This window comes from Caenorhabditis briggsae, assembly GCF_000004555.2.
Source record: "Caenorhabditis briggsae complete genome, chrII, whole genome shotgun sequence".
In the NCBI taxonomy this organism is placed as follows: domain Eukaryota; kingdom Metazoa; phylum Nematoda; class Chromadorea; order Rhabditida; family Rhabditidae; genus Caenorhabditis; species Caenorhabditis briggsae.
The window spans coordinates 6,776,434-6,799,815 of record NC_013486.2 but is presented as its reverse complement, the minus strand read 5'-3'; the positions used below and the strand labels follow the sequence as shown (position 1 = coordinate 6,799,815).

Sequence of the window (23,382 nt, the reverse complement as noted above, 5' to 3'; positions counted from 1 at the left end):
CTACATTGTAGCCTAAGTAATGCCTCTTTGCGGAAAGCAAAAAGGAGGCAAAGCGAGGACGAGGCCGTGCCCCGTTTTCCTAGCAAGACCATTATTCCACATACATTCCTCTCCTCTAGCCGTCTTGTTCTCTCTTTCCATCTCAGCGGCGTTTCTATTTCTTCTCAGCTCCATTGGAGCACTCCCATATCTGGCGCCTTCTTTTTCCCCTAATGATTTCTTCATTTTTTTAGAATTGGTGTTGTGTCGTCCTCGTAAATACAATTTACGGAATGCTCTTTGAAGCCGTCGTCGGTCTAGCTTCGGCGTTCGTTGTCTCTTACTTCGGGTTGGTTTCTAGTTTGTGAAAAAGCTTGCTAATTTCTTTGCGTCTCACTTTTTCTTGGCATGCAAACAATGACTCACAATCTTCAAAACTTGAAAAGCATTCGATCTCCAAACTCTCAAACTTCAGAATGACGCTAGTGGCACCATCAGAAGTCACTGACAAAGAAGCTGAAGACATTACTACTAATAAAGGTATATTTTTGATAATTCTTGTTTCTTATTTTTATCAAATTTTTTTCAAAGTTTCCAGAAGAATCAAAGAAGTCTGGTAATGAAGCGGCCATCAAAAACCTGGTTCCTGGATCCAAAACCCTTGTTGTTCTCTTTGGTTGGGCTGGATGCAAAGACCGATATCTCTCGAAATACGCTCAATATTATCAGGAAGCTGGGTGAGATTTTGACACAAAATACAGTACCGATTACAGTTTAGTTGGTTTCGCAACAAAAATTTCATAATAGTCTTTTTGTTTTACAATAATATAAAGGAAGGTACTAGTACTGTGTTAGTCATAAATCCAAGTTACCAGAAAAATGTAAAAAATTTAATTGGTTCTATCCTCAAATCTATTGAAAAACAGACAAAAATACGAAGCTAGATATTTGATACAAATTTATAAGAATACTAAATAACATTTATATCATAAAGCAATTTTCAGAATATCAACAGTTCGGTTCACTGCGCCCATTGCCAAGATCCGTAGCTTTGCATCGTACCGCCCATTTGCCAGAAGCTTCCATCAAATCCTCAACGAAATTCTCAAGGAAGACTCTGAAATCACTACCATGTATTTCCACGTTTTCTCAATGAATGGATGTTCTCTATTAGCTGCATATTGGGATCAACTAAACGAATTGGAGAATGGAAAAGAAATTCAATCCAGGTCAAAAGGGCTCATCTTTGACAGTTGCCCAGCATTCACATCACCATCCCAAAGTGCACATGCCATTTCATTTGCGACTTTGCCACCAAGCCACTACCATGGAGCACTGCGAGGATCCTACCGAGCTGTTCTCTATACATTCTTCTCCTTCCATCGAGGTGTTTTATGGTTAAGGAGTTTTTTGGATAAGGACATTTACGAGAAACATTACGCTTACTTCAAAATGATCACATTCGAAAATCTGCCGAACAAACAGCTATACATTTATGGACCAGCAGATTTGGTTCGTTTGATTTGATGTCTGAAAATTTCGAAAAAGAAACTGATTCCAGGTGTGCTCTGAAGAATCTATTGAGGACTATGCCAAGCTCATGGAAGAACGTGGAATATCGATCTCAAAATGCCGCCTTCTTGATTCTCTCCACTGCCAACACCTCCGTTCGCACCCAGTGACCTATACTCAAGAATGCTTAGACTTTGTCAAATCAGGTCATCTTCCAGCCAATCGAAGTCGTGTTGCTCTAGAAAACACAGAAGCAGCCGACGAAAACGAAGTTCCCGAAGAGCTTGCCTATTAAAAAATCCAATTTTTATTCCTTAATCAATTCGTTTTTAATACTTATAGTTCGCATAATAATTTATACTGAATGACCGGTTCATCATCTCTTTTCCAGTTTCACCTGTTCCTTCTCCGATGTCTTAGTCTTGTCGATCCCATGTTCATTATGAGCTTTAAATGTCTCTAGACCTGTTGTGATGCTAGTTTTCAATAATTTTTTTTGACTTTTTCAATCCCTGTCTTTAAAAAATCATGAAAAAGAGAATAAAAGCTGTAAATATTATCTCCTTGTGAAAAATTCATTATGCGGTTGTACTTTTTGTTTTCTTGCTTCTCCTTCCCGTTTTTCAGAATTCCTGAGCCACGTTTCGTTGTGCTTCCTTCCCCCCACGCCTACTTTTCAAAAATCACCTGAAAAAACGAATGGATGGGCGGTATGTGGAAATAGAAGAAGAGTAGAAACCAAATTGATTCCGATGTGATGTCATTTTCCACTAATCTCTCTCTCTCTCTCTCAGTTTTGCGGGGCGATTTTCGAATTGCTGACTGACAAAGAAAATTCGTTCTGTTGTGATTTCCAAATGACCGTCCGAATTGTTGATGAGCAGACATTGAAACAGTAGAAAGAGAGAATGAAGAATCGATAGAGAGAATATGAAAAAGAACAAATATGGAGACAGAGAGAAAACAAGTCCGAAAATTATCAATGATGAGTGATACTACTGTACTGATTTGATGAGTAGAAAGAAAAGGGAAAATGTGTACATTATCAGTGTGTTTGCTGGGTGGATGGACTCTCATTAGAAAAAATAAAAGTAATGAAACGATGACTATTCCTGAAAAATTAAAATGTCAAACAACAGTAATAAAAATAGGTCGTTGTAGAAAAAAGGAAAGCTGGACTTGAAACTACGGGACTGATGATGTTTCTAAACCCGGAAATCAAATGAAAAAAATAAAAGAATGATTTTCTGATAGCTGTCACGGTTCGGGAGCAGTGCGCCTTTAAAGTTGCAAAGAGAAACGCAGAGAAGCGAGAGCGCTCTCGCTTCTCTGCGTTTCTATCGGAAACTGTGTATATATCGGAAACTTTAAAGACGCATAGCTTGCTTCTATTTCAAGACAGAAGAATGAAAATTAGACAGTTTTGCGGGAAATTTCAAGGGCTCTCCATAACTCTGACTTTCAAAAAAAAATATTTTTTTAAACTTCATTCTAAGCGGAGATATGGACCATTGAAGTTGTTCATTCTTAGTCGTGCTGATTAAATCTTGGTTTCCGATTAAGATAGACCAACGAGACCAACGTTAATTTACTGAAGTATTACGGTAATATTTGCGCGCACTTATTTGCGAAGACTTTCTCAAGAAAAACAGTGTGGTCCCTCTTAAAATTTCAATAGAATAATCCGTCCCTACATTTGACTAGTCTACTTCTTTCTAGGTACACATAAACAAAATGTCAGTAAAACAAGGAAAGGAAATAGGTCCGTGTCTCTAATGAGGACCTCTGGATCTCCGTGAAAAACAAGCCGGGAGGGTGCGGAGCGCTCTCTTTTGCTCACTTTCTAGTTAAGTGGGTGGAAAGGCAAATACAGAAGTCAGCGAGAAAAGAGAGAGGAAGGGAGCATTATTTACAGTAACTACTTCCACGAACTTTATCTCCCGTTCTTTCTCTCATAGTCTCGCTTTTCTCTCTGTTAACCTTTTTGAAATGTCAATCAGGAGTTGGAAAAATAGAAAAAGAAACGAAGAGAGATATTCTCTGGATTCTCTCGATTTTCAATGTCTTCTTTTTTCCTTCCCGCGCCGATGTTCGTTTGTCTTTCTGCGTCTCCAGAAAATGCCACGGATCCCATATTCTGAAAAAAGAGAAGTAGGATGAGAAGGAAAAAGAAAATAGATAGAACAACAAAAGTGAGAGAGAGAAAGAGAGACAGAAGAAGAGTGAGTGTGCGTGTGACTCATTCTCGGCCCGCCAACAACTAACCCCCATCGTCGTCGTCAACCGATTCGTCATCGACGACTTCTTCTCATCATCTCCTTCTTTGATTTTCATTCAACTATCCCCAATACAAAATTCATAATCAGAAGTCATGGACGACGACGAACCGCCATCTTCGTCTTCCGCATCCTCGGAATCTCCAGAAGTCATTCTGAAGGCACCAACGTCATCTGCGAGAAAACGAAAAACCAGCAGACGGGGTGAGATTGTTTGTTTTGATTAGATACAAAAATCGAATAACGTGTTTTGTGTTTCTCCAATCGAGAAAAAGAAGAAGAAGAAGCCAACAGTTCTGATCCTTCCAAGACTTCCGGGTGGGCGAGTCTAGGTGGTCGCATTCTTATATTGGAGTGAAAACGAAAAAGGGTGTAGGAATCACATAATACCCCTTTTCAAATGCTCCTCCCATTCATGAAAGTTCACTACATTATGATCATAAAAACTACGGAACAAGTGAGACACAAATAATGAGACAGAGACGGAGATGGAACAAGAGAAGTATCGCAAAATGACACGTGATTTTCGATTTCATCGCTACTGTAGACCCACACAGCTTTTTCCTTTTCCTCAATTTGCCCAGTTCGACTCTCTGCGTCTCTTCGTCTCATATGCTATCTCACTGCCTCCACTGTACAGTTTGAACGGTGTTCTTTCGGTTTCTCGATTCGTTTTCTCGACTTGTTGCAAACCAAAACCATTGATTTGAAAGTGTTAAACCATCTGATAGAGCTCCTCCTAGTTCCCACCTGGAATCTAATTTCTCAAAAGTTCTCGCAATAAATCACTGTGTCTTCTCCTTCTGTCCTCTTCCTCTTCTCTTCTTTTCACTTTCCCATCGTCCGTGGCTCCCGAACCTAATATTTCATTTCGATGTCTGCGAGCCGATTGTGCCGAAACATCAGAGTTTTATAGGTCAAACAAATATTTAACGAGTTCTGGTTTTGACTAATTTTTTTGACTAGAATAAATCAAACTTGTTTGTTGTAGTGCTGATAATTTCAAAATCTAAAAGGCGGAACTTTAAGATCTAGAAATCAATTGCATTTTAAATTGGAAATTTTTTTTGATTCAAATTATCAACACAAGACTTTTACAGTTCATTGAGGACTCCGACCAAAGTTTTTTACCAATATTTTTCCTATCTTATATATATTTCTAAAATTATTACGGAAAAAATGGAATAAAGTGAAGATTATGCTTTGTAAAACCGGCGAACGGCGACGATTATTTGAGTTCCCACCAATCCCGCCGCGATGGCATAGGTTTCTCACTGCGCGGGAATTCAAATACTCGTCCCTATTTGCCACCCTTTTTAGCAAAATTTTCACTTTTAACGGCGTTTTTTTTTCGAGGATTTTGGATATATTTTTCATAAAGTGATGGTGTGAAATGTTATCTACAGTAATTCGTCTAAATTTTACAACTTTTGAGTTTTTTTTCCCAAACTTCAATCATCCATAAAATTTCGTATTATATTGAACGCAGTTTTCTTTCAAAATATCACCGCTTTTACACCCAAACCTTCGAAATGTATCCTTCCTCGCTAGACTATTCTCGATTTCCCCCATTTTTCTCAGGAAATGAGTCATCGCTTCGGTTTCGTAAGTGTTTTGCACACAAGTTCTCCGCCCTTTTGCTCGAATATCTGCGAAACAGATGTAGTTTCGCATTGATTAGTCTTGCGAAACGATCACATGCAGATATCATCTGTGTTTTTTGCATTGACCTGTAACAGAACTCTGACGTTTTTTGGTACAAAGAGTGCTGCTCAGGAGAAAAATAGTGTTCTCATATTTTCTACATCTCTGTTTGTCTTTTTTTCACCCCATTTTTCTTTTCCCCTTTCCACCAGAACGCGCGACGACATCTGAATATCTCCATCCTTTCTTCCGTTCACGCTCTCCGTTTTTTCTCACACCATAAACAAGAATTAGGAACATAGGGTACAGTGAAGAGAACTTAAAGTTTTTTTTTTTTGAAATTCTGGGTTTGTTCTATGACCCTGAAAAGCAACCAGGCTTTAATCCCTGAATTCTTTTTTTAAACAAGTGATCCTAATCAAATCCAAGCGACACATTCTTTTCCATGGAATTCGCGATCTTTGGTAATCCGAAACATATTGAATTCATTGAGTCAATCCCATGAGCTAGATCCCCGTTTTGTTTTGAATTCCAAAACGACACGTCATCAGTTATTGTATTCAATATTTTATTGGTCACTCCTTCTTTTTTGTTCTATGAGAAATTGAAAACAAGCACGTCTTCTGATTTCTATTCTCCAAATATATTAAAAACAATAGAAAAAATATATACAGATGAGTTACAAATGTTTGTAAAACTGTAAACCAAAGTTTACAGTGTGGAGGTTGCCCAAACAGAAAAAAAATAACTAGCAATAAGAATTCTAAAAGTTCAAATAGTATTCTAGTCCACACTCAGAATTCATTTTAAAGGAGGGCAGACATCAAAAATTTCAAAAATTTCATTTTTACTCAAAAGATATAACTCTGAAGTATAAATATAGCTATGTACTTAAAAACCTGAAAAAAAACACTTCAAGGACGAAAAAATGCTCTTTTTTGTCACCCTTATTTCTTCACTAGCTTGCTGCTGCGGCGTCGCTTCATAATGTGAAAAACGCGATGGTCGCCTCTTACACGCGTAGTGTAGTGGGTACGCTCTAGGCTAGTATTCAGGAGGTCAGAGGTTCAATCCCTGCTGGTGTTTTTACTTTTTTCTTCCCTTGTTTCCTTCGGATTGAACTTTTTGAACTCGGAATTTCTGAAGGGCTACCAGCGTGCCGCCGAGGCCTCCGAGGTACCAAAATCAGTTGAAAATGAAGAAAATTGTTTTATTATGTTAACAAATAAATTATGAAAAAAACTACAATTAATTTTTACAAAGAGACATAACAATTGAAAAAAAACCACATAATTAAAACAATCCTCGTGCAGGGCTGGTCGTCGGAAGGTGAAGGAAGCAGTAAAAATGGAGACGTCTCTGAAAACCCCAGTCATAAAACAGTTTTTATTCCTAGAGTAATAACGAGAAGTAATGAGATAAATAGGAACAGTGAAGAAACGGTTATCGAAGAGAAAATAGTTTTTTTCGCATGCCTATAAAAAACACCGGCGACTGGCAAAATAATCGGTCGATAGAACTTTAAATTTACATAAAAAATTCACTTTTATATGGGTTTTATAATAAATAAGAAAAAAAAGCTTTTTTAATGTTTGAATTCGTTAAAAATTGAAAAAAATAAAGTCGGGAAATAAAAAAATAAAAATGTTTGCGCGTGGGATTGCGTGCTTTAGGTGCGAACACCGCGACGGCAAAATACACATTCCCTGAAATTTTCCCCGAAATTTTTGCTGTCTGCCCTCCTTTAACGAGTTATGTTCTTTAAGGATTACTGTCGTTTGCTTTAATATACTGGAAAGCTCTTTTTCCGGGAAGAACTGCCCCAAAACTAAACCGCCGGTCCAGCGAATTCCCAATTTTCTTTGGCACCCAACTTTTTGAAATTGGCGCTATCTTTCGAATTTATCATTGGAAGGAGAACAAGGCGTTTCAGCATAACCCTTAAAAACAACTTCTTATTTTCTGTAAGGACATCCAAACACATCCGAAAGTTTGGGCGCCCCAGGCTCGCCTTTGGACCGTTTTTCCCGGATAGATCCCTGGAAAGTTTGCATTCTATCTGTAATTGGGTGTTTTTCTACCACTGGAAACAATTCTAGGCTTTTTGGCCCTTCTTTCCAACTCAGACCTTCTTCCTATTCCAAAAAGTCTGATAATGAAATCCAAAAATTGCAACCGAGTGCCTTCCGGTAACCTTAACTTTTTCATGCTTCCAGTTCATCCTGAAACGGGGTGTTTGAATGAGTCAGACTCGCTTATCACCCGCAAAAAAGGTTCTCCTTCCATCTCATTCTTTCTCTCATCGTTTCGTTTTTCCTTCATTTTTCTTCTTCTTCTCTATTTATTTTGTGAATCGATGATGAATAATTCGTTTGATATGAATGTGACACACACCAACTCTTCATGTAAGGTTTACTTGAAACTCTCTCTCTCATATACCATCCAAAAATAGAATACTTGACCAAAAGAAAGTTTCTTAAATTACCGAAAACTATTTAGACATCTTCTTATCTTCATTTTACACTATAATAAACATTCAGATCGAAACCAGGATATGGGAGTGGAGGACGGGGAAAAAGAAAGCTCATCACAATACTGTAAAGGATTCTTTGGTAAGATTTTTTCGAATTTTGGATTAGAAAAACGAGAAAAAACTGGCTAAACTCTGTAGTCGGTACTGATCAAATATTCAAAAATTAAAGTTAAAATGTCAACAATATACTCAACGATAAATATGTACATGATGCTATCACAGAAAAAAAGGCATCTGGGAAAATTGAGGATTGTGAAGAGGATTTTTTCTTCTATTAGAGGGGTCCCCTCAATTCAAGAGCTTTTTCTTTCTAATACAGGGTTTACGGTAAAATAGTTTTAGCTTCAGAGGTAGATTCAGATACCAAGATTCGGACTCCCACGAGCCGGGGGACGCTTCGGATCTAGCACAGATTACTGTTGATATTATGCCTTGATGTTTTTGTCATTCTTGTTAGATCTGAGTCTCCAAAATCTTCCTGTTCAAATCTTTCCTCAGCAAATTAGTTTGACTCCAACATCAGAACTGATCTTTATTAGAATTATACCATAAACTGATAAGCACATTTTGTGACAGTCTGTGTTTGCCGGTGTCTAGAATAGTTAGATGATATGAGTGCTGACATTCTCGATAAGTCGAGAAAAAGGCCGACCTTCGGACTCAGAGATATGATTTTAAATCCAAATTGTCCTAATTTCCGTCGGCCATCTCTTTTTCAGTACTCCGGTAGCTGAAAATAACTGGAGGTAATATAAGAAATCTCATTCGAAATTCCATTACCATAATGTAATTATGACTCTAGTCTCTCGTTCTACGTAAACATACACACATATCTATGTACTTGCAATCTACTTGCTTTTCAGTCTTATTTATCTCTCAAACTAATTATATAGTGTTGCTTTTTCGTCTTATGATTTTTTGAGATGACCATGTGCGCATCTTTCCACCCCCACTCTGCTTTGGTAACTTCTTCGAATTCTGAATGAACCGGAAGTGACGTTTGTGTACTTTGAATATGTAGTTGTGAAATTAAAGGAAGTGTGTGAGAAGAGTATCACTGTCTATCTAAACAATATAATCTGCCAGTGATAAAATGTCACTTTCCAATTAAATTGTTCTTCTCTTCCACTTCTGACCCCTCAGCATTTACATCAAAAACTATGCTTATGGCTTGTCATGAAACTCAAAAAAACAGTCTATTCAAAAGAAATAAAATCAGGAAACTTGTTTGTTAGAAAAAGGAGGTCTGGGAACAGAATATCATAACAAAAGGACGTTCTAGTAATTAGGCGGCCTAAAGTGCATTCAGTGGGGGAGAAGGGGAAACAAATGGGCGGAGTCTGAGAAAAAAAATAGAAGGAGAGAAAAAAAAACGAGGAAAACAAGACGACGACGACAGCGAAGTAGAGAGAGAAGAGGAAAAAAGGGAAGGACCGCCCATTTTGAGTGAGCTGCTTCGGTGAGCTAAGAGAGAGCCGCTGTCCACTACTTGCTCAGTGAGCACACCCAAAATCAGAAACTGGAAATTGACCTTATTATTTCTGTTGATTTATCTCTGGTGGTACAATGCTGCTGAGCAATCTTTCCGACACGTGGCTCGTGGGTAAGAATTTGGCTTTGTGACGGTGTTCTAAGAAGTTCCCGAGGAACGGAGCAGGTCTAAGATTTCGAGAACATTCAGTATTCCGATCACTGTTTCTAAGTTCTTGGTTTTAGAAGTTCTTCTTGTCCTGAGTTTTTCATTAATAGCCATCATCCCTTATCCCAGTTCCCTTGTAGCAAATCGACACACCGATATTTTACCTAGAATTCTTTTCTCCTGTCTTTGATCTAGATCCAGTCGGATCATCAGAAACATTTTTGGTCTCACTACCTGTAATAGAAGGGCCCCTCAACTTTGAACTTCGAGCCAACTTATTTAGGTTCCAGTCCAAGATATACAAAAGTTGTCAACTGATAAATTATTTATCATCATGTCGCAATCATTTTATGAATTTTTATATCTCTCAGAAGAACCAATATAAATTAGCTCAAACTTCACAATGTGGGCGTCCTTCTATTGGTAGTTCATTTTCCCCTCCTTTGACAAAAACAAGTTGATCCAGGCATCCGACAAACTTGGTACTTTTCGTCACGTTTTTTCTCTCTAACACAAATTCGCACTTGAGAGAGTGAGCATTGAAATTCAATTTACCCAATTATGTCATCACTTGAACCGGAAGATGAAAATACTGAGCTACTACTAGAAAAGAAAAAAACCGAGTCAAAAGATCAGAATGAAGAAGACTAGACGGATCATCACAAATCCTGTTCATTTTTAGTATATTCCTGGTAGGAGAGGGAAGGGGAAATTGATTGTTATTATTATCATCAATTTCGTATATTTGCTCATCATCGTCTTCCTCAGTCAGTGCATACACGAAATAACACATTTCCTAGTATTTTGTACCAGGTTCCCATTCAACTAATTAGTTTGAGGATTGTTTTTGATAACTGACACAGCGCCCCGGTGCCTGGTAGTTTGGGTGGGACGGGGAGCAGTGTAGCTAATAACATAGTTAGGACGGGGATTCGGAGAACAACAAAAATGGTTGTGATGATGTCGCCTGGGGACAACGAAGGCGAAAAACATACGTCTGGAGGTTATTCTAGAAGAAGCTGTATAGTCTTGTGACGTGGTATTCTCATGTGCATCTCTAGGTTGCAAAGATTTTTGTAGTTTCCACATGGTCGCATATATGATATTAAATCAAAGATCTTGACAAAGCAGATTACACAGGGGAGTCGACTTCTACGTGAGAAGATTTAAAATTTTCTCGAATTCAAATCCAAGTGCATCTGAAAATGACGTGCTTTTCGAAATGAAATTGCACTCGAAATTCCAGGAGAAACCTTTCTGAAAGAAAAAAAAACGAGGAAGTTCATTATGAACTTAACTAGGTCATGGCACACAAACATCACACTACAAAGCACATTTTTCTAAGAAACCTTGCTCCTGGGAATCATGATGTTTTATTAGATTTATCTAGGAGAAAACCACCTGATGTCTTAAAATACGTAGAACACAATTTTTGAAATCTGAAAATATAAAGTTCTTGTTTTCCATTTTCATCCAGTCAGTCGAAAAAATAGAACACAACAATCAGTTTTCTTTTGTCCTTCTTCTTGTTCGAAATAACAAATTTTCAGATGCACTACGAGTCGTTCAATCTACGAACAAATTCGAATTCAATGGAGTCACTTCTCCCGTTCTCCCTAATAATCTATCAACGGCCGCATTCAGTCCGATCACTCCAGCCACAGCAAGGTAAGGGGTTTGCTTCGAGAACATTCAAGATTCCTGACGAGCTTCTAAAAAGGTCGTTTGCACTATAATTCACTTGATTCTAGTTATATCCTTTTCATATAGAAGATTAGCTGATAAGTGGCCGAAGAGAAGAAAGATTCTTAAATTAGTTCATCCTCATGTTTTATTCCTTCTTTTTTTTCCTCCGTAATTTTGAGCATTAATACGAAGGAAGAATAATCCGATGGGACACATGTATGCCAAAAGTGGATAATCCTTGTCATACGCTCCAGATGACACTTTGCGTCGTCAACAGAAAAAGACTTTTCAGACAGAAAACGTTTTCTGGAATGCTTTTAGAAAAAGGGAAGACTGATTGGGAGGAAATTTGTCACTTTGAAACTGCGACACTTCGAAACTGCGACACTTCGAAAACAGTCATTTCGAAACCGTGGTAATACCAAGGAATGGATAAAGTTCAGACAAAAACAATTTTAGGGGTTTCAAATACGCTTTTTCTAATAGAAAATAATCTGAAATTCCAAAAAATCCAAAATTTAATTTCATTCGCCTGTTTTATCACGGTTTCGAAATGACTGGCTTCGAAGTGTCGCAGTTTCAAGGTGACGAGGAGCCGGAAATTCAAAGACATTTCTGGAAGTTGCTGGAACAAATTGAATGTCATTAAAGTTTGATTTTTTAAAAACATAGCCAAAAAGGTTATTTGAAAACCAACTCCCTTTTCAAAAATTTTTTCATTAGAACCAATATTTCAACATTGATTGTTCATGACTTGTCCATCTGTAGAGTCAAAATATGATCCCTAGTCTAGAAAAGTTTAATTCTGAAATATAATCAACTGCTTCTGCTTTGTCTCTCCAGCTGAAAAAATTTAAGTGTATTGAACTTAAAATTATAATTTTTGATCATTGAACCAAAAAACCAAGCTGAACTTCAACATTTCTTTCCAGCGATATGCATACGATCGTGATGTCAATTTTGGGAACACCAATCACTAGTGCATCGTCAACAATTCCACCACTTTCCTCACCAACATCACTTTTGCCATTGGTCACAAGTGGAGATCTTCAAATGGAGTAAGTGGTGGAAAACGGGATGGAAAAGAATATGAATTCAGATCTAATGAGGAAGTAGAGAGCAAAAAAGAGTGTAAAGAGAAAGAAGAGAGATCAGTGAGCAAAATAGCACAGCCCAAATGTTTTGACATGTTTTCAAGGAATTGTGGGAGGATGTGATGCATGGGTGAATGACGCAAATTTTTAAGGAAATGAAGGGAAAAAGGGGGTGGAAGGAGATGGATGGGAGGTAAATAAGAGAATGAAGATACATTATGAAAATCAGAATTTGCTTGGATGATCTTTTGTGATCACTTTTCAATTCCACCTGACCTCTTTGAGAAAAAGGTTTTCATACCTCAAACAAAAAATGCGGAAAACAGGAAATACGTACTCTCACGTGCGATTGCTCTCACCCCAAAACGGACGTCACTTTCGGAAAAAAATGAAATGAATAATAAAAAAGTAGGGCAAAGAGGGATTCAGTGATCAGAAGCAGTGACCACTGATGGATATGATAGAATTCAGAAATATAGATCAGAATAAAAACTGGGATCGGAAATAAAAAAGTTTTGAAAAAAGTTCAGAAAAAATATCGATGAGGAGAAATCTCACTTATAAACCAGTCGGTTTACTATATCACACACTTGAATTTCTAAATTCAGAATTTCTAAAATTTGAATAACTGGATCAATGAATTAGGAAATTCGGAATTCCGGAATATTCGATTTCCCGAATTGCTGAAATTCCAAACTTCTGGATGTCTGAATTCCAGGTTTTCGAATTTTCAAATTTCTCAGTTTTGAAATACCTGAATTTCTAAGTTTCCCAATTCTTGTTATCTCGAATTTCATAAATTTCTCAGTTTTTGAATTTTCGAACTTCAAGGTTTTCGGACGACAGAATTTTTGAAATTCTGAAATCTGGACCATTGGAAATCCTGAAAAAAACGGAGAATCCGTAATTATTTGAATTGGAAATGTAAGCATATTTCTAGAAAACTAAGCATCTTAAACTTCCGGTTTAACAATTCTTTGAAAGTCACTTGATTATCTTTCCCACATTGGATTTGGAGTCCGAAGAAGAAAAAAAAAACAAGAGACCGCCTATTTTCATTTCGGCAAACCATTTGAAAACCAAATAAACCTTTGCATATAGAGAGAAGAATATACCGAAACCTAACAATAAAACCAACTGGGTAAATATTCTCCGTATAATAGGTTTTTCCTGGTGCGGAAGAATCAAAAGAAAACAAAAATATACAATTCAGAGTCGATTCGGGAAAACTGGTCTCTTTCAAAGAGAAAAAAATCGCCGCTTTCCCAAACATTCAAACTACAATACCTGCATGTTTTTGAAAAACAAAAAATACAAATCCTTCTACAGTCTTCTTCCTCTTTTTGTTCACTATTCTATTTTCTATTATCTTTCAGTGATCTGTCTATGAAGCTTCTCGCTTCGTCTGCCATTCCGGGTCCACCAATCGTCTCATCTTCCAACTCGCCAGACTCTTCCAGTGCCGTCAACACCACAACTACTCAAATTACGGCTCTTCCTCCGCTTCTAAACAATTTCGTTTCGTCCACTACTGCTTCCACATCGCGTCCAGATAAGCTCAATTTGACTGTAAGTCTTCTTTCCTTGTTCAAATTTAAAAAAAAACCAATGCCTGCTGCTGGAATCGAACCAGCGTCGCCACGGCCACAACGTGGAGTACTAACCACTATACTAAGCAGGCCAAAAGCGAATGAAGCATGTGTCCTTTATGTTGTAAGCAGAATCTAGAGAAGAGACCGAACATAGTAATTTCAATACATTAACAAACATAGCAGTTTGTCTATTCGAAAAAGATCCTCGAAAAATGACTTTTTCGAGAAATTGTCGAAGAAATTTAGACAAAAATATCCTAGGAATGGGTTCCTCGAAATTTTTCGAAAAATGCGTAATGCGGAATTTCGGAATGTCGTTGCTTACATTCGTTTTTTTTGTCGTTTTTACGAGGTGGCCTAACTTTTGCATGTTGAGTTTTCTAGGACATTATGTAGAAATGGCCTAGAAATGATCTGATATCCATCTGTGTTTTCTTCGTCATTTTAACGTGTTGGCCTAGAAAACCCAACTTAAAAGTTAGGCCACCATGCCAAAATTTTCGAAGCCGTGTCGAAAGGATACACCGACCGCGAGTATAAAGTTAATATAGAAACAGCTAAAAGTTTGAGTCCTTCTTCGAACATTCTAATAAACCATTAGAACTTTTCTTAAAATGATATGTATTTATTGTATTCATAGTTGAGAAAAAAGTACTTATCGCTAATAAAGTTCATTTTGTACAGCTAAAACTCCGTAACAAATTCAGAAAATTCATCTTTTGAACTTTCCCTTCCTCGTTTTTTATTAAACTAATTTTTTTGCAGCCTCCACAATCGGAAATTTCAATGTCCATGGCCAATTACAGTGATGATTCAGATGGAGGATTCGATTCAAGAAGTGCATCAAGGGCAGGTGGATCCGGAGGGTGAGTCCCAATCATCTATTTTTATTCTTTCTATTCGTTCAACCTCATTTTCTCCTCGGGGTTTCGTGTCTCCAACTCTCTGTGGCTCCTTGAGCTCACACAATTAGGTACGGCGAGTCCGTTTTGCAGAAGAACAGAAACAAAAAAAAATGCGATGGGAAGAAAAAGAAAAATAGTAGTTCGTCTTGCTCTTCTCCTTCATTCCTCTTCTCCCTATTCCTGTTATATCTATATAAAAACGACTTCTCATTTCATTCGTTTTTCTTCGTTCTCTCAGTATTCAAAATTTTTTTCGATCGGATGCAAAATAGATGCCTACGAGGTCTCCTGGATTCCTTAATAATTCATACTTTCCCGCTCGTTTTCTAGTCCCAAGGGCATTCCAAATGTTCTCATTTTTTCTTTATTCTTCGTTTTTGAATATGGGATTGGTCCCATTTTATTTGTATAAGTAGATGTCGTTGATCCAAGATCTGCATCATTTCAATCAATGCTCTCATTTTTTTAATGTTCCATTTCTTTGCTCAAACAGAAAAAAGTTGTGGTTTCAAAAGCGAGACAGACAAAAATCATTTCACCTTGAAGTGATATGTCTGGCTTCAGGAAACTTTAGAAATCGATAAGAGGTCCCTAGATGAAGCTCATTCTGAAAACTACCTTTCTTCAGACAACTTTCCATTTCTTCAGACAACTTTTCGAAAATTGGAGAGTGTGCGGAGCTTAGTTCCAGTAGCGAAATTTTTAAAGGCGCATTTGAAGAAGCATGTATTTTCAGAATTATTCTCTGGCCTATTTTTCTTTTTTTTAATGAATTTCATCGATTTTGATTTTTTACACAGGTCCGACAAATAGCAAACATTGCACAGAAACAATTAAATTATTTTTGGGTTTTTGATTAATTTTTATCGGTTTAGAGCCTCTTTTTTATTCAAAAATACTTAAAATCCCTAAAAAAAAATGATATGCCAGTAAATAATTACGAAAATTGATCCTTTAAATGTGCCTTTAAGATCCGCCCACCCTAGAATTTTAAGCCGCAACGTTTCTGATTTGTATCTTTTACCGAATTTCTGTAAATGGTCTGATTGTGAGTCGCTGATCCTTGGCGAATTCCCAAAAATATCAAGCACTTTCAGTACAAAATTCGTGACCTTCATCATTCACCATTTTCAGTTTACCATTTTCATATAGACTAATCCTCTTACTGGTCAAATAAGTCACACTTTCGAAACTAAAAATCTGCATAATCTCATAAGACTGTAAAAACTAGTTCAGGCATGCAAAATGCAACATTTTCTCTCTTTATCCATTCCATCCACTCGTCGCCGTTTTTCCCTTTAAATTGTTCGGAAATCAATCAAAGTTTGAGATTTATCACCTCTCCCATCCGCCTCACGACCCCCATTTTTTCCCAATTTTTTGATTCTTTGCAAGTTTTGTCTACCCCTGTTTTCTATTGCAAACAAGACCACCTAGAAATCTAATGACTCTATACAAAGCGATGACGAATCATGGAAAAACTAGACTGAAACGAGATAACGCTTGTAAGAAAATCATTATGACTCATGACAGTATTCCAAAATGATCCGTTATGACCCTGAATTGTAAAAAAGAATGTAAAACGAAATGAGTCAGAGAGGGAGAAAGAGAATGAAATGAACAGACGGATACCATATTGTGACCACATGGATCGCCCGGACAGTTTGATATATTACCTTGTTGGTTTTCGTTGTGAGGAATCTAAAAGTCTGTGCGAATTTTTTATTTTATCCTAGCCACATGAAAAGAAAACATTTCGTTTCTTAGGGTTGAGCGAGATGAATTGGCTTCGTTTCAGGTCACAGACTCTTTTAATGATTGGGGAGGGCTACCGTAACACGGAGGCGTAACCCCAGAGTGTAGTCATACTTCTATTCAGAAACTTTAAAAACTTCTAGAATAATTTCTGAAAATTTCTCTTCTGTTTAACCAAAAGTTGATTAACCAAAGAAAGTTCCGGTTATTCACTTTCTGAAAGCTTCTAGAAGCTTCCTGCTGGAGTGAAATCTGTTTCCTAAATACGTTCTTTGCACCGAGAAATTCCAGTTTTTTGTGGGTTGGAAAATGCATTTATTTAAAGCGGCTTCTCGGGGTTTCGGAGATGTACCGTAGAACCTGTATTAGAAGGGCCGGTCCTTCTACTATAGGGTCCCTTTAATTAGAGGGAGCCCTTCTATTTTTCCAGTCATTTATGCGAAAAATTTTCATTCAAACAAATTGGTGAATAATTGTTCAAAATTTCAAAATTTTTGAAAACGTCTCAATTTCAGGAAACTTGAGCAAGTTTTTGAGCAAAAATGCGTTTTTCAACATAATTCTGTACAATTGTGGAATTTTCGGATAATTTTTTGCTGAAAACGTACGGAAATTTTTTTATTCAAAACTACACATTTTGAAGAGAACTTTTCTATTACATGGTGCCCTTCTATTAAAGGAGCCCTTCTAATACAGTTTTACGGTATCATAAACAAGTTTGAATTTTTCTTTAGCATTAGGCAGAGTTCTGTTTTATTTTCTCATTTCTTTTTTCAAATTTCCCAAGAAATTTGCGTTCTCATTCAAAAAAATCCTCTCGAACCAAGAATACAAAAAATCAGGAACATTCTGTTGTTCGTCAAATTTGTGCATTAAATCGAAAAGAGGAGTTGTTTATAACTCTTCTCAAACATGTGATTAACCAGACGGAATAAAACTGAATACAGTTCCTCAAATAAAATGGGAATATTTCTGTGTTTTGTGTTCAAGACCTGTACTATACTGTACGATACAATAGAATATGCGTATGTGTGCACGCACTTTCTTCTTCTTTTTTTTCCGTCCTCTTCCAATACCTCTCCATTTCTCTTTTTTCTTATTCTTTCATATCGATAAATTCTGTGTTGTTCAAACAGGGGGTGTCCCAGTTTTCCCTCCTTTTCAATCGTTTTGCTCTCCATCTTTCTCTCCAACTTGGCACAGGAATTTCGTATTTTGTATGTGTGTGCCCCGCTTTCATTTCACCCGAAACAACACAATTTTTTTCCAAAAATTTTTGTGCCTTTTTCTTGTTCGCTATACAATATCCATTATTTTTTTCGTTTAGTTTCTTTGTTTTTCTCCTTTTTTTATCAATTGTGACAAATTTCATGACAATCTTTCCGAAGAAAAGAGAAAGAAGCTGATGAGTCAGATGCTCTCTGAATTTTTGCCAAACAGTGTCCAGAATACTAATAAAGAATAGAAAAAAGGGAGAATTAAACCGAGAGAATGAATAGAAATGGTCCTAGTAAGAGCAGGTGTCCTGCACATGTTCTCGAAATAAAAAAAATCGAGAACCTGCGTCTCCGAAAACTGTCAATCTTTAATTTTCTAACAATTCGTTGGAGCTGGTATCTTATGCTTGTTTTTCATTCTTTTTTTGCAAGAAACATGGGGTTTTAGAAATTCCGGACTGTAATAGATTTCAAATTTAAATTGTCATTGAAGAATCTGAAAACATCTGAATCTCCAGAAAATACAGAAATTCTAAAAATACCAAATATTCGCCAGATTGAAAATCAAAATAACAAAATATCCAAAAAACTCGAAAATTCAAAAAAATCTTTTAAAAACCATGTAAAAGAAGTGCTCTCTGCCTTCCAACTTTGAGCCAATTTTTTTCGATTCCTGTCAAAGATATAAAATATTTGTCAGGTGATAAATTGTTTATCATAATGTTGGAAATGTTTTGTTAGTTAACGGTTTTTTGATATCTTGCACAGGAATTGAGGTAATTGAGCTCAAAATTGACAGTTGTGGGGCCCTACTACTACAGGTTTTAGGGTAGGCTAGCAAATCCTTTTTGCTGGTCACTAGTGAATCTAAATTCTCAATTGCGAACACAGTAATCTGACGATTCCTCAATTTAGTTCCTCATACAAAAAAAACACGATCAGCAATATCATCAGTCTTGGTTTTGTTTTCTCTTACTGTGACCTTGAAAAATAAGAAAATTGGAACACTTTCTTACTTCCTTAAACTTTTTCTGATAACTGTCCCTTCTCTTTCCTTTTATATCTTCTTTCCTTGTTCTTCACATATTTTCCCACGTTGTCTATCATTTTCGAACACATGTGATGTGATCTTCCGCTGATCTCCAGCGCTCCGGTCAAATCACATCACCCACAAATCATAAAAGTGAGGTGCAGCATACAGTGTATGGGGGTTGTCCTTCTCATTCATTTTTTTCACCTTCTCACACAAATGACTCACCCGATTTTTCTCTTTTCCCGTCTCGGGGACCCAAGTGCGAACGTACAAACATACGTACACTAGCCAGCGAGGAGACACATACAAACAGTCAGACCAAAACCAGGCAAAAAGATGCCGGTGACTCATTTACAGCTTCTCCCACCGTCTCTATACTTCTATCTATCTGCGTCTTGTCATCATTTACACTGTCTTCTCTCGTGGGGAAACTCCGCCCACTGACCGCCCTTTTCTTTCGCCCATTCCATATCGCCCTCCCCTTTTTATTCGTTTTCCTTTCCTGACGGTACACCGATCATCATCATCATCTACTCATCAGAACAAGAAGAAGACGTTAGGCGCGAACACTAGGCAACAATGCTCAATTGGGGTCATCACAATTCTTACGACGAACCATCCGTCTCCTCCTCTTCCGGATCCTCTTCTGTAGCGGCGAATCTGAGCTCAAGTTACAATTCTGATTCAAGGAATCAAGGATGTATGGGAGGTGGAAATAATAATATTCAATATGGAACGAGTATTGGTGGTGGGAATGGAGGAGGAGGTGGATACGGAGATTATTCACCTCATATGGACCCAATTAACATGTAAGTTTCTTGAAATCTGGGAAAAACTCTCCTAAGGAGCTATTTTGGTTGTAACTCAAAAATATGTGCCTATGGTCTATTGTCTTTCCCTACCTTGAGTTTCATAAATATTTTGTGCTTCTTTAAATTTGAGAAATTGCTGATTTTCCTTCTTCAAGCTTCAGAAGTGGTTTTCCGATCACCAAATTAGAAAGAACATCTCAAATTAAAGCTTCCAAGACTGTCATCGATGGAATTCATAATTTTTCAAACCTCTTCTTCCAAACCCAATACGTCATTTCGTTCACCCGCATCACTATCATTCATATTTTCCTTTTCTTCGCCCAGAAAACAATCCATATTTTCTTCTCTGCGTCTCTTCGTCTTCCACACTCTCTCGATCCCACTTCCTTTCTTTTACTATCAGCATCTTATCAGTCAGTCTCATCTACATACACCACCCAATTTTCTCCAAAAATTTCCATCTTCGTTTCGACAGAAAAAAAAAACGAACAACCGTTTTCTTCTGAAATGAGGGCTTCTAGAAAGAAAATTGGGGGATTCCCGCATAGGGAAGAAACCTGTTCGTTTCGCAATGATTTCGAAAGAAATGGAAACATTTACGGAAAAAGGAAAACTTTTTGGAGAGAATATGGATGAGAAGGAGACGATGAAAGGACTATGAACTTCTCCGGGAATTCGTTTTCTATCCGATTAGATTCGATCAGATATTAGCAGACAGGAGAAATGTTTGCAAAGCAAGATCCCCAAAATGAAGAAATCAGAAACTTGAAACTTTAGTCTAACACTATCGTCTTCTGACCTGCCTGAACCATGTAGACATGTATAATCCGTTGTAATCTTGTCAAGAATTTATTTTTCTTTCTTCTCCGACGCGTTTGGCTATTCCTGCACTATTGCCCACACGTTTTTCTTGCGCCACTAATACATTTTGTACAAGAATTAGTTTTCTGCACTTGCAATTCGGGAGAACAAAATTTGAGAGAATGGAAATGGGAAATGCACTATATATGGGTCAGGTCGTGGTTTTTTGGCAGTTTGGATAATTAAAAATTTGTAGCAAGTTTGATGAGGAAGATCTGATTATATGATTATAACTTCTAAAAAACACGCGGTTCTTTGACTGAAGGAGTACGGTAGTTACTGGATTTCGTTAACGATTTTCCATATTGGTACTGTCTAGGAATTTGGCCACTTTGAAGAAATAGTCAATAAAACTAGACAGGGGTTTGTAGAAATTATTCAAGAATTCTTTGCATTCCTCCCTCCGGAAATTTCTAGAATTCCTCTCTTCTGAATCGCCTAGCTACAAAGATACGTATCACATCTTGCGCAACCGAGAACGATCGCGTGTCTCCATAGACATTGAAAGGGAAATCCATGCCAAAAAAATGCGTACCTTAGCCTCGGATTCTCAAAGAATCGCAGTATTCAGAAGACACCCACAAAAATAGAATCTACGGTTCTTTTAGAGACCATAAGGAATTATTTTGCGAGATATTATTTGGTCCATAAAAATATTTGGGTTACAATCAGTCTTTAAAAATTTGAAAGAGCAACTCTAACCAAATTTTCCCAAATCTTCAATTTTCTGATTTCTCGAAAAATCCAAAACTTCCGATTTCCGAATTTCCGAACTTGAGAATTCCGAAGTTTCTGAATTTCCGAAAATTCGAAATATTTTCAATTTTTTTGAATGCTAACCTGATCACAACAAACCTTATCTAGAAATCATCTAATCAGATTTTTCGGGTTTTTCGAATATTTTCCTTTTGGGAGGCATACAGAAGGCCGAAAAAATCTACAATAGAAGAAAAAAAGCAAAAAATTGGGCACCCAGAATACCTCAAAGATTAATGAAGACTTAATATCCTTAGGCTACCAAAATATTACCTTGAGACTGGAATAGAGCCAAATCAGAACAAAAAACCTTCCTAGTTCTCTTGGAAAATTCAAATTGCCTTATTTGTTTAAACAAAGACTGTATGACACACCAGTAACTGTCCGAAAAATTTGAATCCTGTGTGCCACTCGGCGACACCTTCTCTGAATCACCAAACGAGACAGTACACTGATGAGAGAGACGCATAACTTCTTCCCTCTCTCGCTCCTCCCATTTCGCCCTCTGCGCCATGTTGGTACTGCTCATTCGAACAGTTTTCTCCACCATTCATTCAAAATGATGTCCTATCAACCATGGATGTCTTCTCTAATGAATTCTAGCACTCCATCCCCATTTTCGTCTCCATTTTCCATGGCAGACTCATATCCCAACAAGCTGCCAATGATGATGTTTTCTTCCTCAAATCCAAAATTCAATTTCTATAATTCTTCTGATTCTTCCCCATCGACCAACTCGACAGTTTCAACTCCAAAAACGTCTCCATTAGTTCCGGATCCAAAGATTCCATTCTTTGATTTTGATATGTATGTTTCTTTCTCTTGTCGTTTCTACAGCCACCCATCGAAGGCTATAAACGATTTATGGACAAGGTTAAAAAGAAGAAGAAGACGTAATAGCTGAATCTTCTTCTGCAAAAACCCCCGGGGTCACTTGTACTTTTGTTCTACTCTAATAAATTTAGACCAAGGTAAAACGTTATGTGCTAGTACTTACAGCCAAATGCTCAAAATGATCTCTGACTGAAAAAAAGAAAAAGAAGGGTAACCTTCGAGTAGACACTGACGTGGGTAGCTTTAGTCATGCCCAAAATTAGATCACGTGTCTCAATCCCTCCCGAAAAAAGCTATATGATACTTCCTCGAAGTATCAAACAGTTCTGTGTGTGCATACTTTTTGTACGTATCTCTTCTTTTGGAGCAACACAAAATTTTGGTTAATCCGTCTCATCCCTCTTCCTCTTTTTACATTAGCCGCCGACGACGAATAAATGTGACTCAGATGTGTACTTCTCGGAAATCTTAGGATTAGCCCTTATGAATCACCTAAAGGAGTTCCATAGCAACTAGGAGCAGTGGATAGGGGGCGGAGCTTGCGAGCAGCGGGGCTCAAGCGCCGCCCACATTTTTTTTTGGTTTGTTTTTGAGGGAGAGAGACGCGGCGAGCAGTAAGAAGAAAGCTTCTTCATCCTGCTATTACCACATTCATTCACTTGTTCTTCGGAATTCTGAATTCTAGTTTTTGCTTTAAAAAAAGAAGAATGGTCTGGTCGCCAGAGAGTATGGGCATGACACCCGAGGAGCATCTTGAATGGTAAAGAAAAGAAAATTTTAGGAATTTAATATTCTTGTGCCTTCCAAAATATTCTAAATTCTTCATAATTTCAGGATGTCTATGGATGACCAAGAGAAGAAGAAATTGGAGAGAAAGCGTGCTCGTAACAGGCAAGCCGCTAGCAAATGCCGTCAAAAGAAGATGGATCGAATTAAAGAATTAGAGGATCAGGTGAGAGAAGCTTTGTTGTTGTGGAACACTTTTTCTATTTTTGGATTGAATTAGAAAAGAAAAGACAAGAAAAGCCAGCAGCAGAAAAACAACATGTTATTTTGCAGGTTCTCCACGAGAAACACCGTGGCCAACGTCTGGATGCAGAGCTCGTCGAGCTAAACAGAGCTCTCGCCAACTTCCGTCAAATGGTGGAACGTCATTCGAACACCGGATGTCCAAATAACTCGATTCGTGCCTAAATGACCGTACTGCCCCTGAACACCAAACTCTCATCTTCTATCCCAATTATCATTTTTTTT

General features: G+C 37.4%; 2 protein-coding genes and 1 non-coding gene across 4 annotated transcripts; 2 read left to right on the top strand and 1 right to left on the bottom strand.

Annotated features, from left to right (window-relative positions):
- Positions 1-455: 455 nt before the first annotated feature.
- Positions 456-1,786, top strand: CBG03266 (the record flags this gene model as incomplete). The annotated part of the gene is made up of 4 exons (XM_002631369.2): positions 456-519; positions 578-716; positions 984-1,491; positions 1,541-1,786. The coding sequence occupies 4 exons, from the start codon at positions 456-458 to the stop codon at positions 1,784-1,786; spliced, it is 957 nt and encodes a 318-aa protein (XP_002631415.2).
- A 2,076-nt stretch (positions 1,787-3,862) lies between these two features.
- Positions 3,863-23,322, top strand: CBG03270 (the record flags this gene model as incomplete). Of its 2 annotated transcripts, XM_002631370.1 has the most annotated exons (8): positions 3,863-3,971; positions 7,952-8,023; positions 11,134-11,251; positions 12,202-12,327; positions 13,740-13,932; positions 14,721-14,821; positions 22,963-23,080; positions 23,188-23,322. In XM_002631370.1, the coding sequence occupies 8 exons, from the start codon at positions 3,863-3,865 to the stop codon at positions 23,320-23,322; spliced, it is 972 nt and encodes a 323-aa protein (XP_002631416.1). The 2 variants fall into 2 exon arrangements, with proteins under 2 accessions (XP_002631416.1, XP_002631417.1); XM_002631371.1 differs by lacking the exons at positions 3,863-3,971; positions 7,952-8,023; positions 11,134-11,251; ... (1 more) ...; positions 13,740-13,932; positions 14,721-14,821 and adding an exon at positions 19,445-19,674.
- CBG28882 lies at positions 13,973-14,044 on the bottom strand. Its single transcript has one exon. It is a non-coding gene (tRNA).
- Positions 23,323-23,382: the final 60 nt, after the last annotated feature.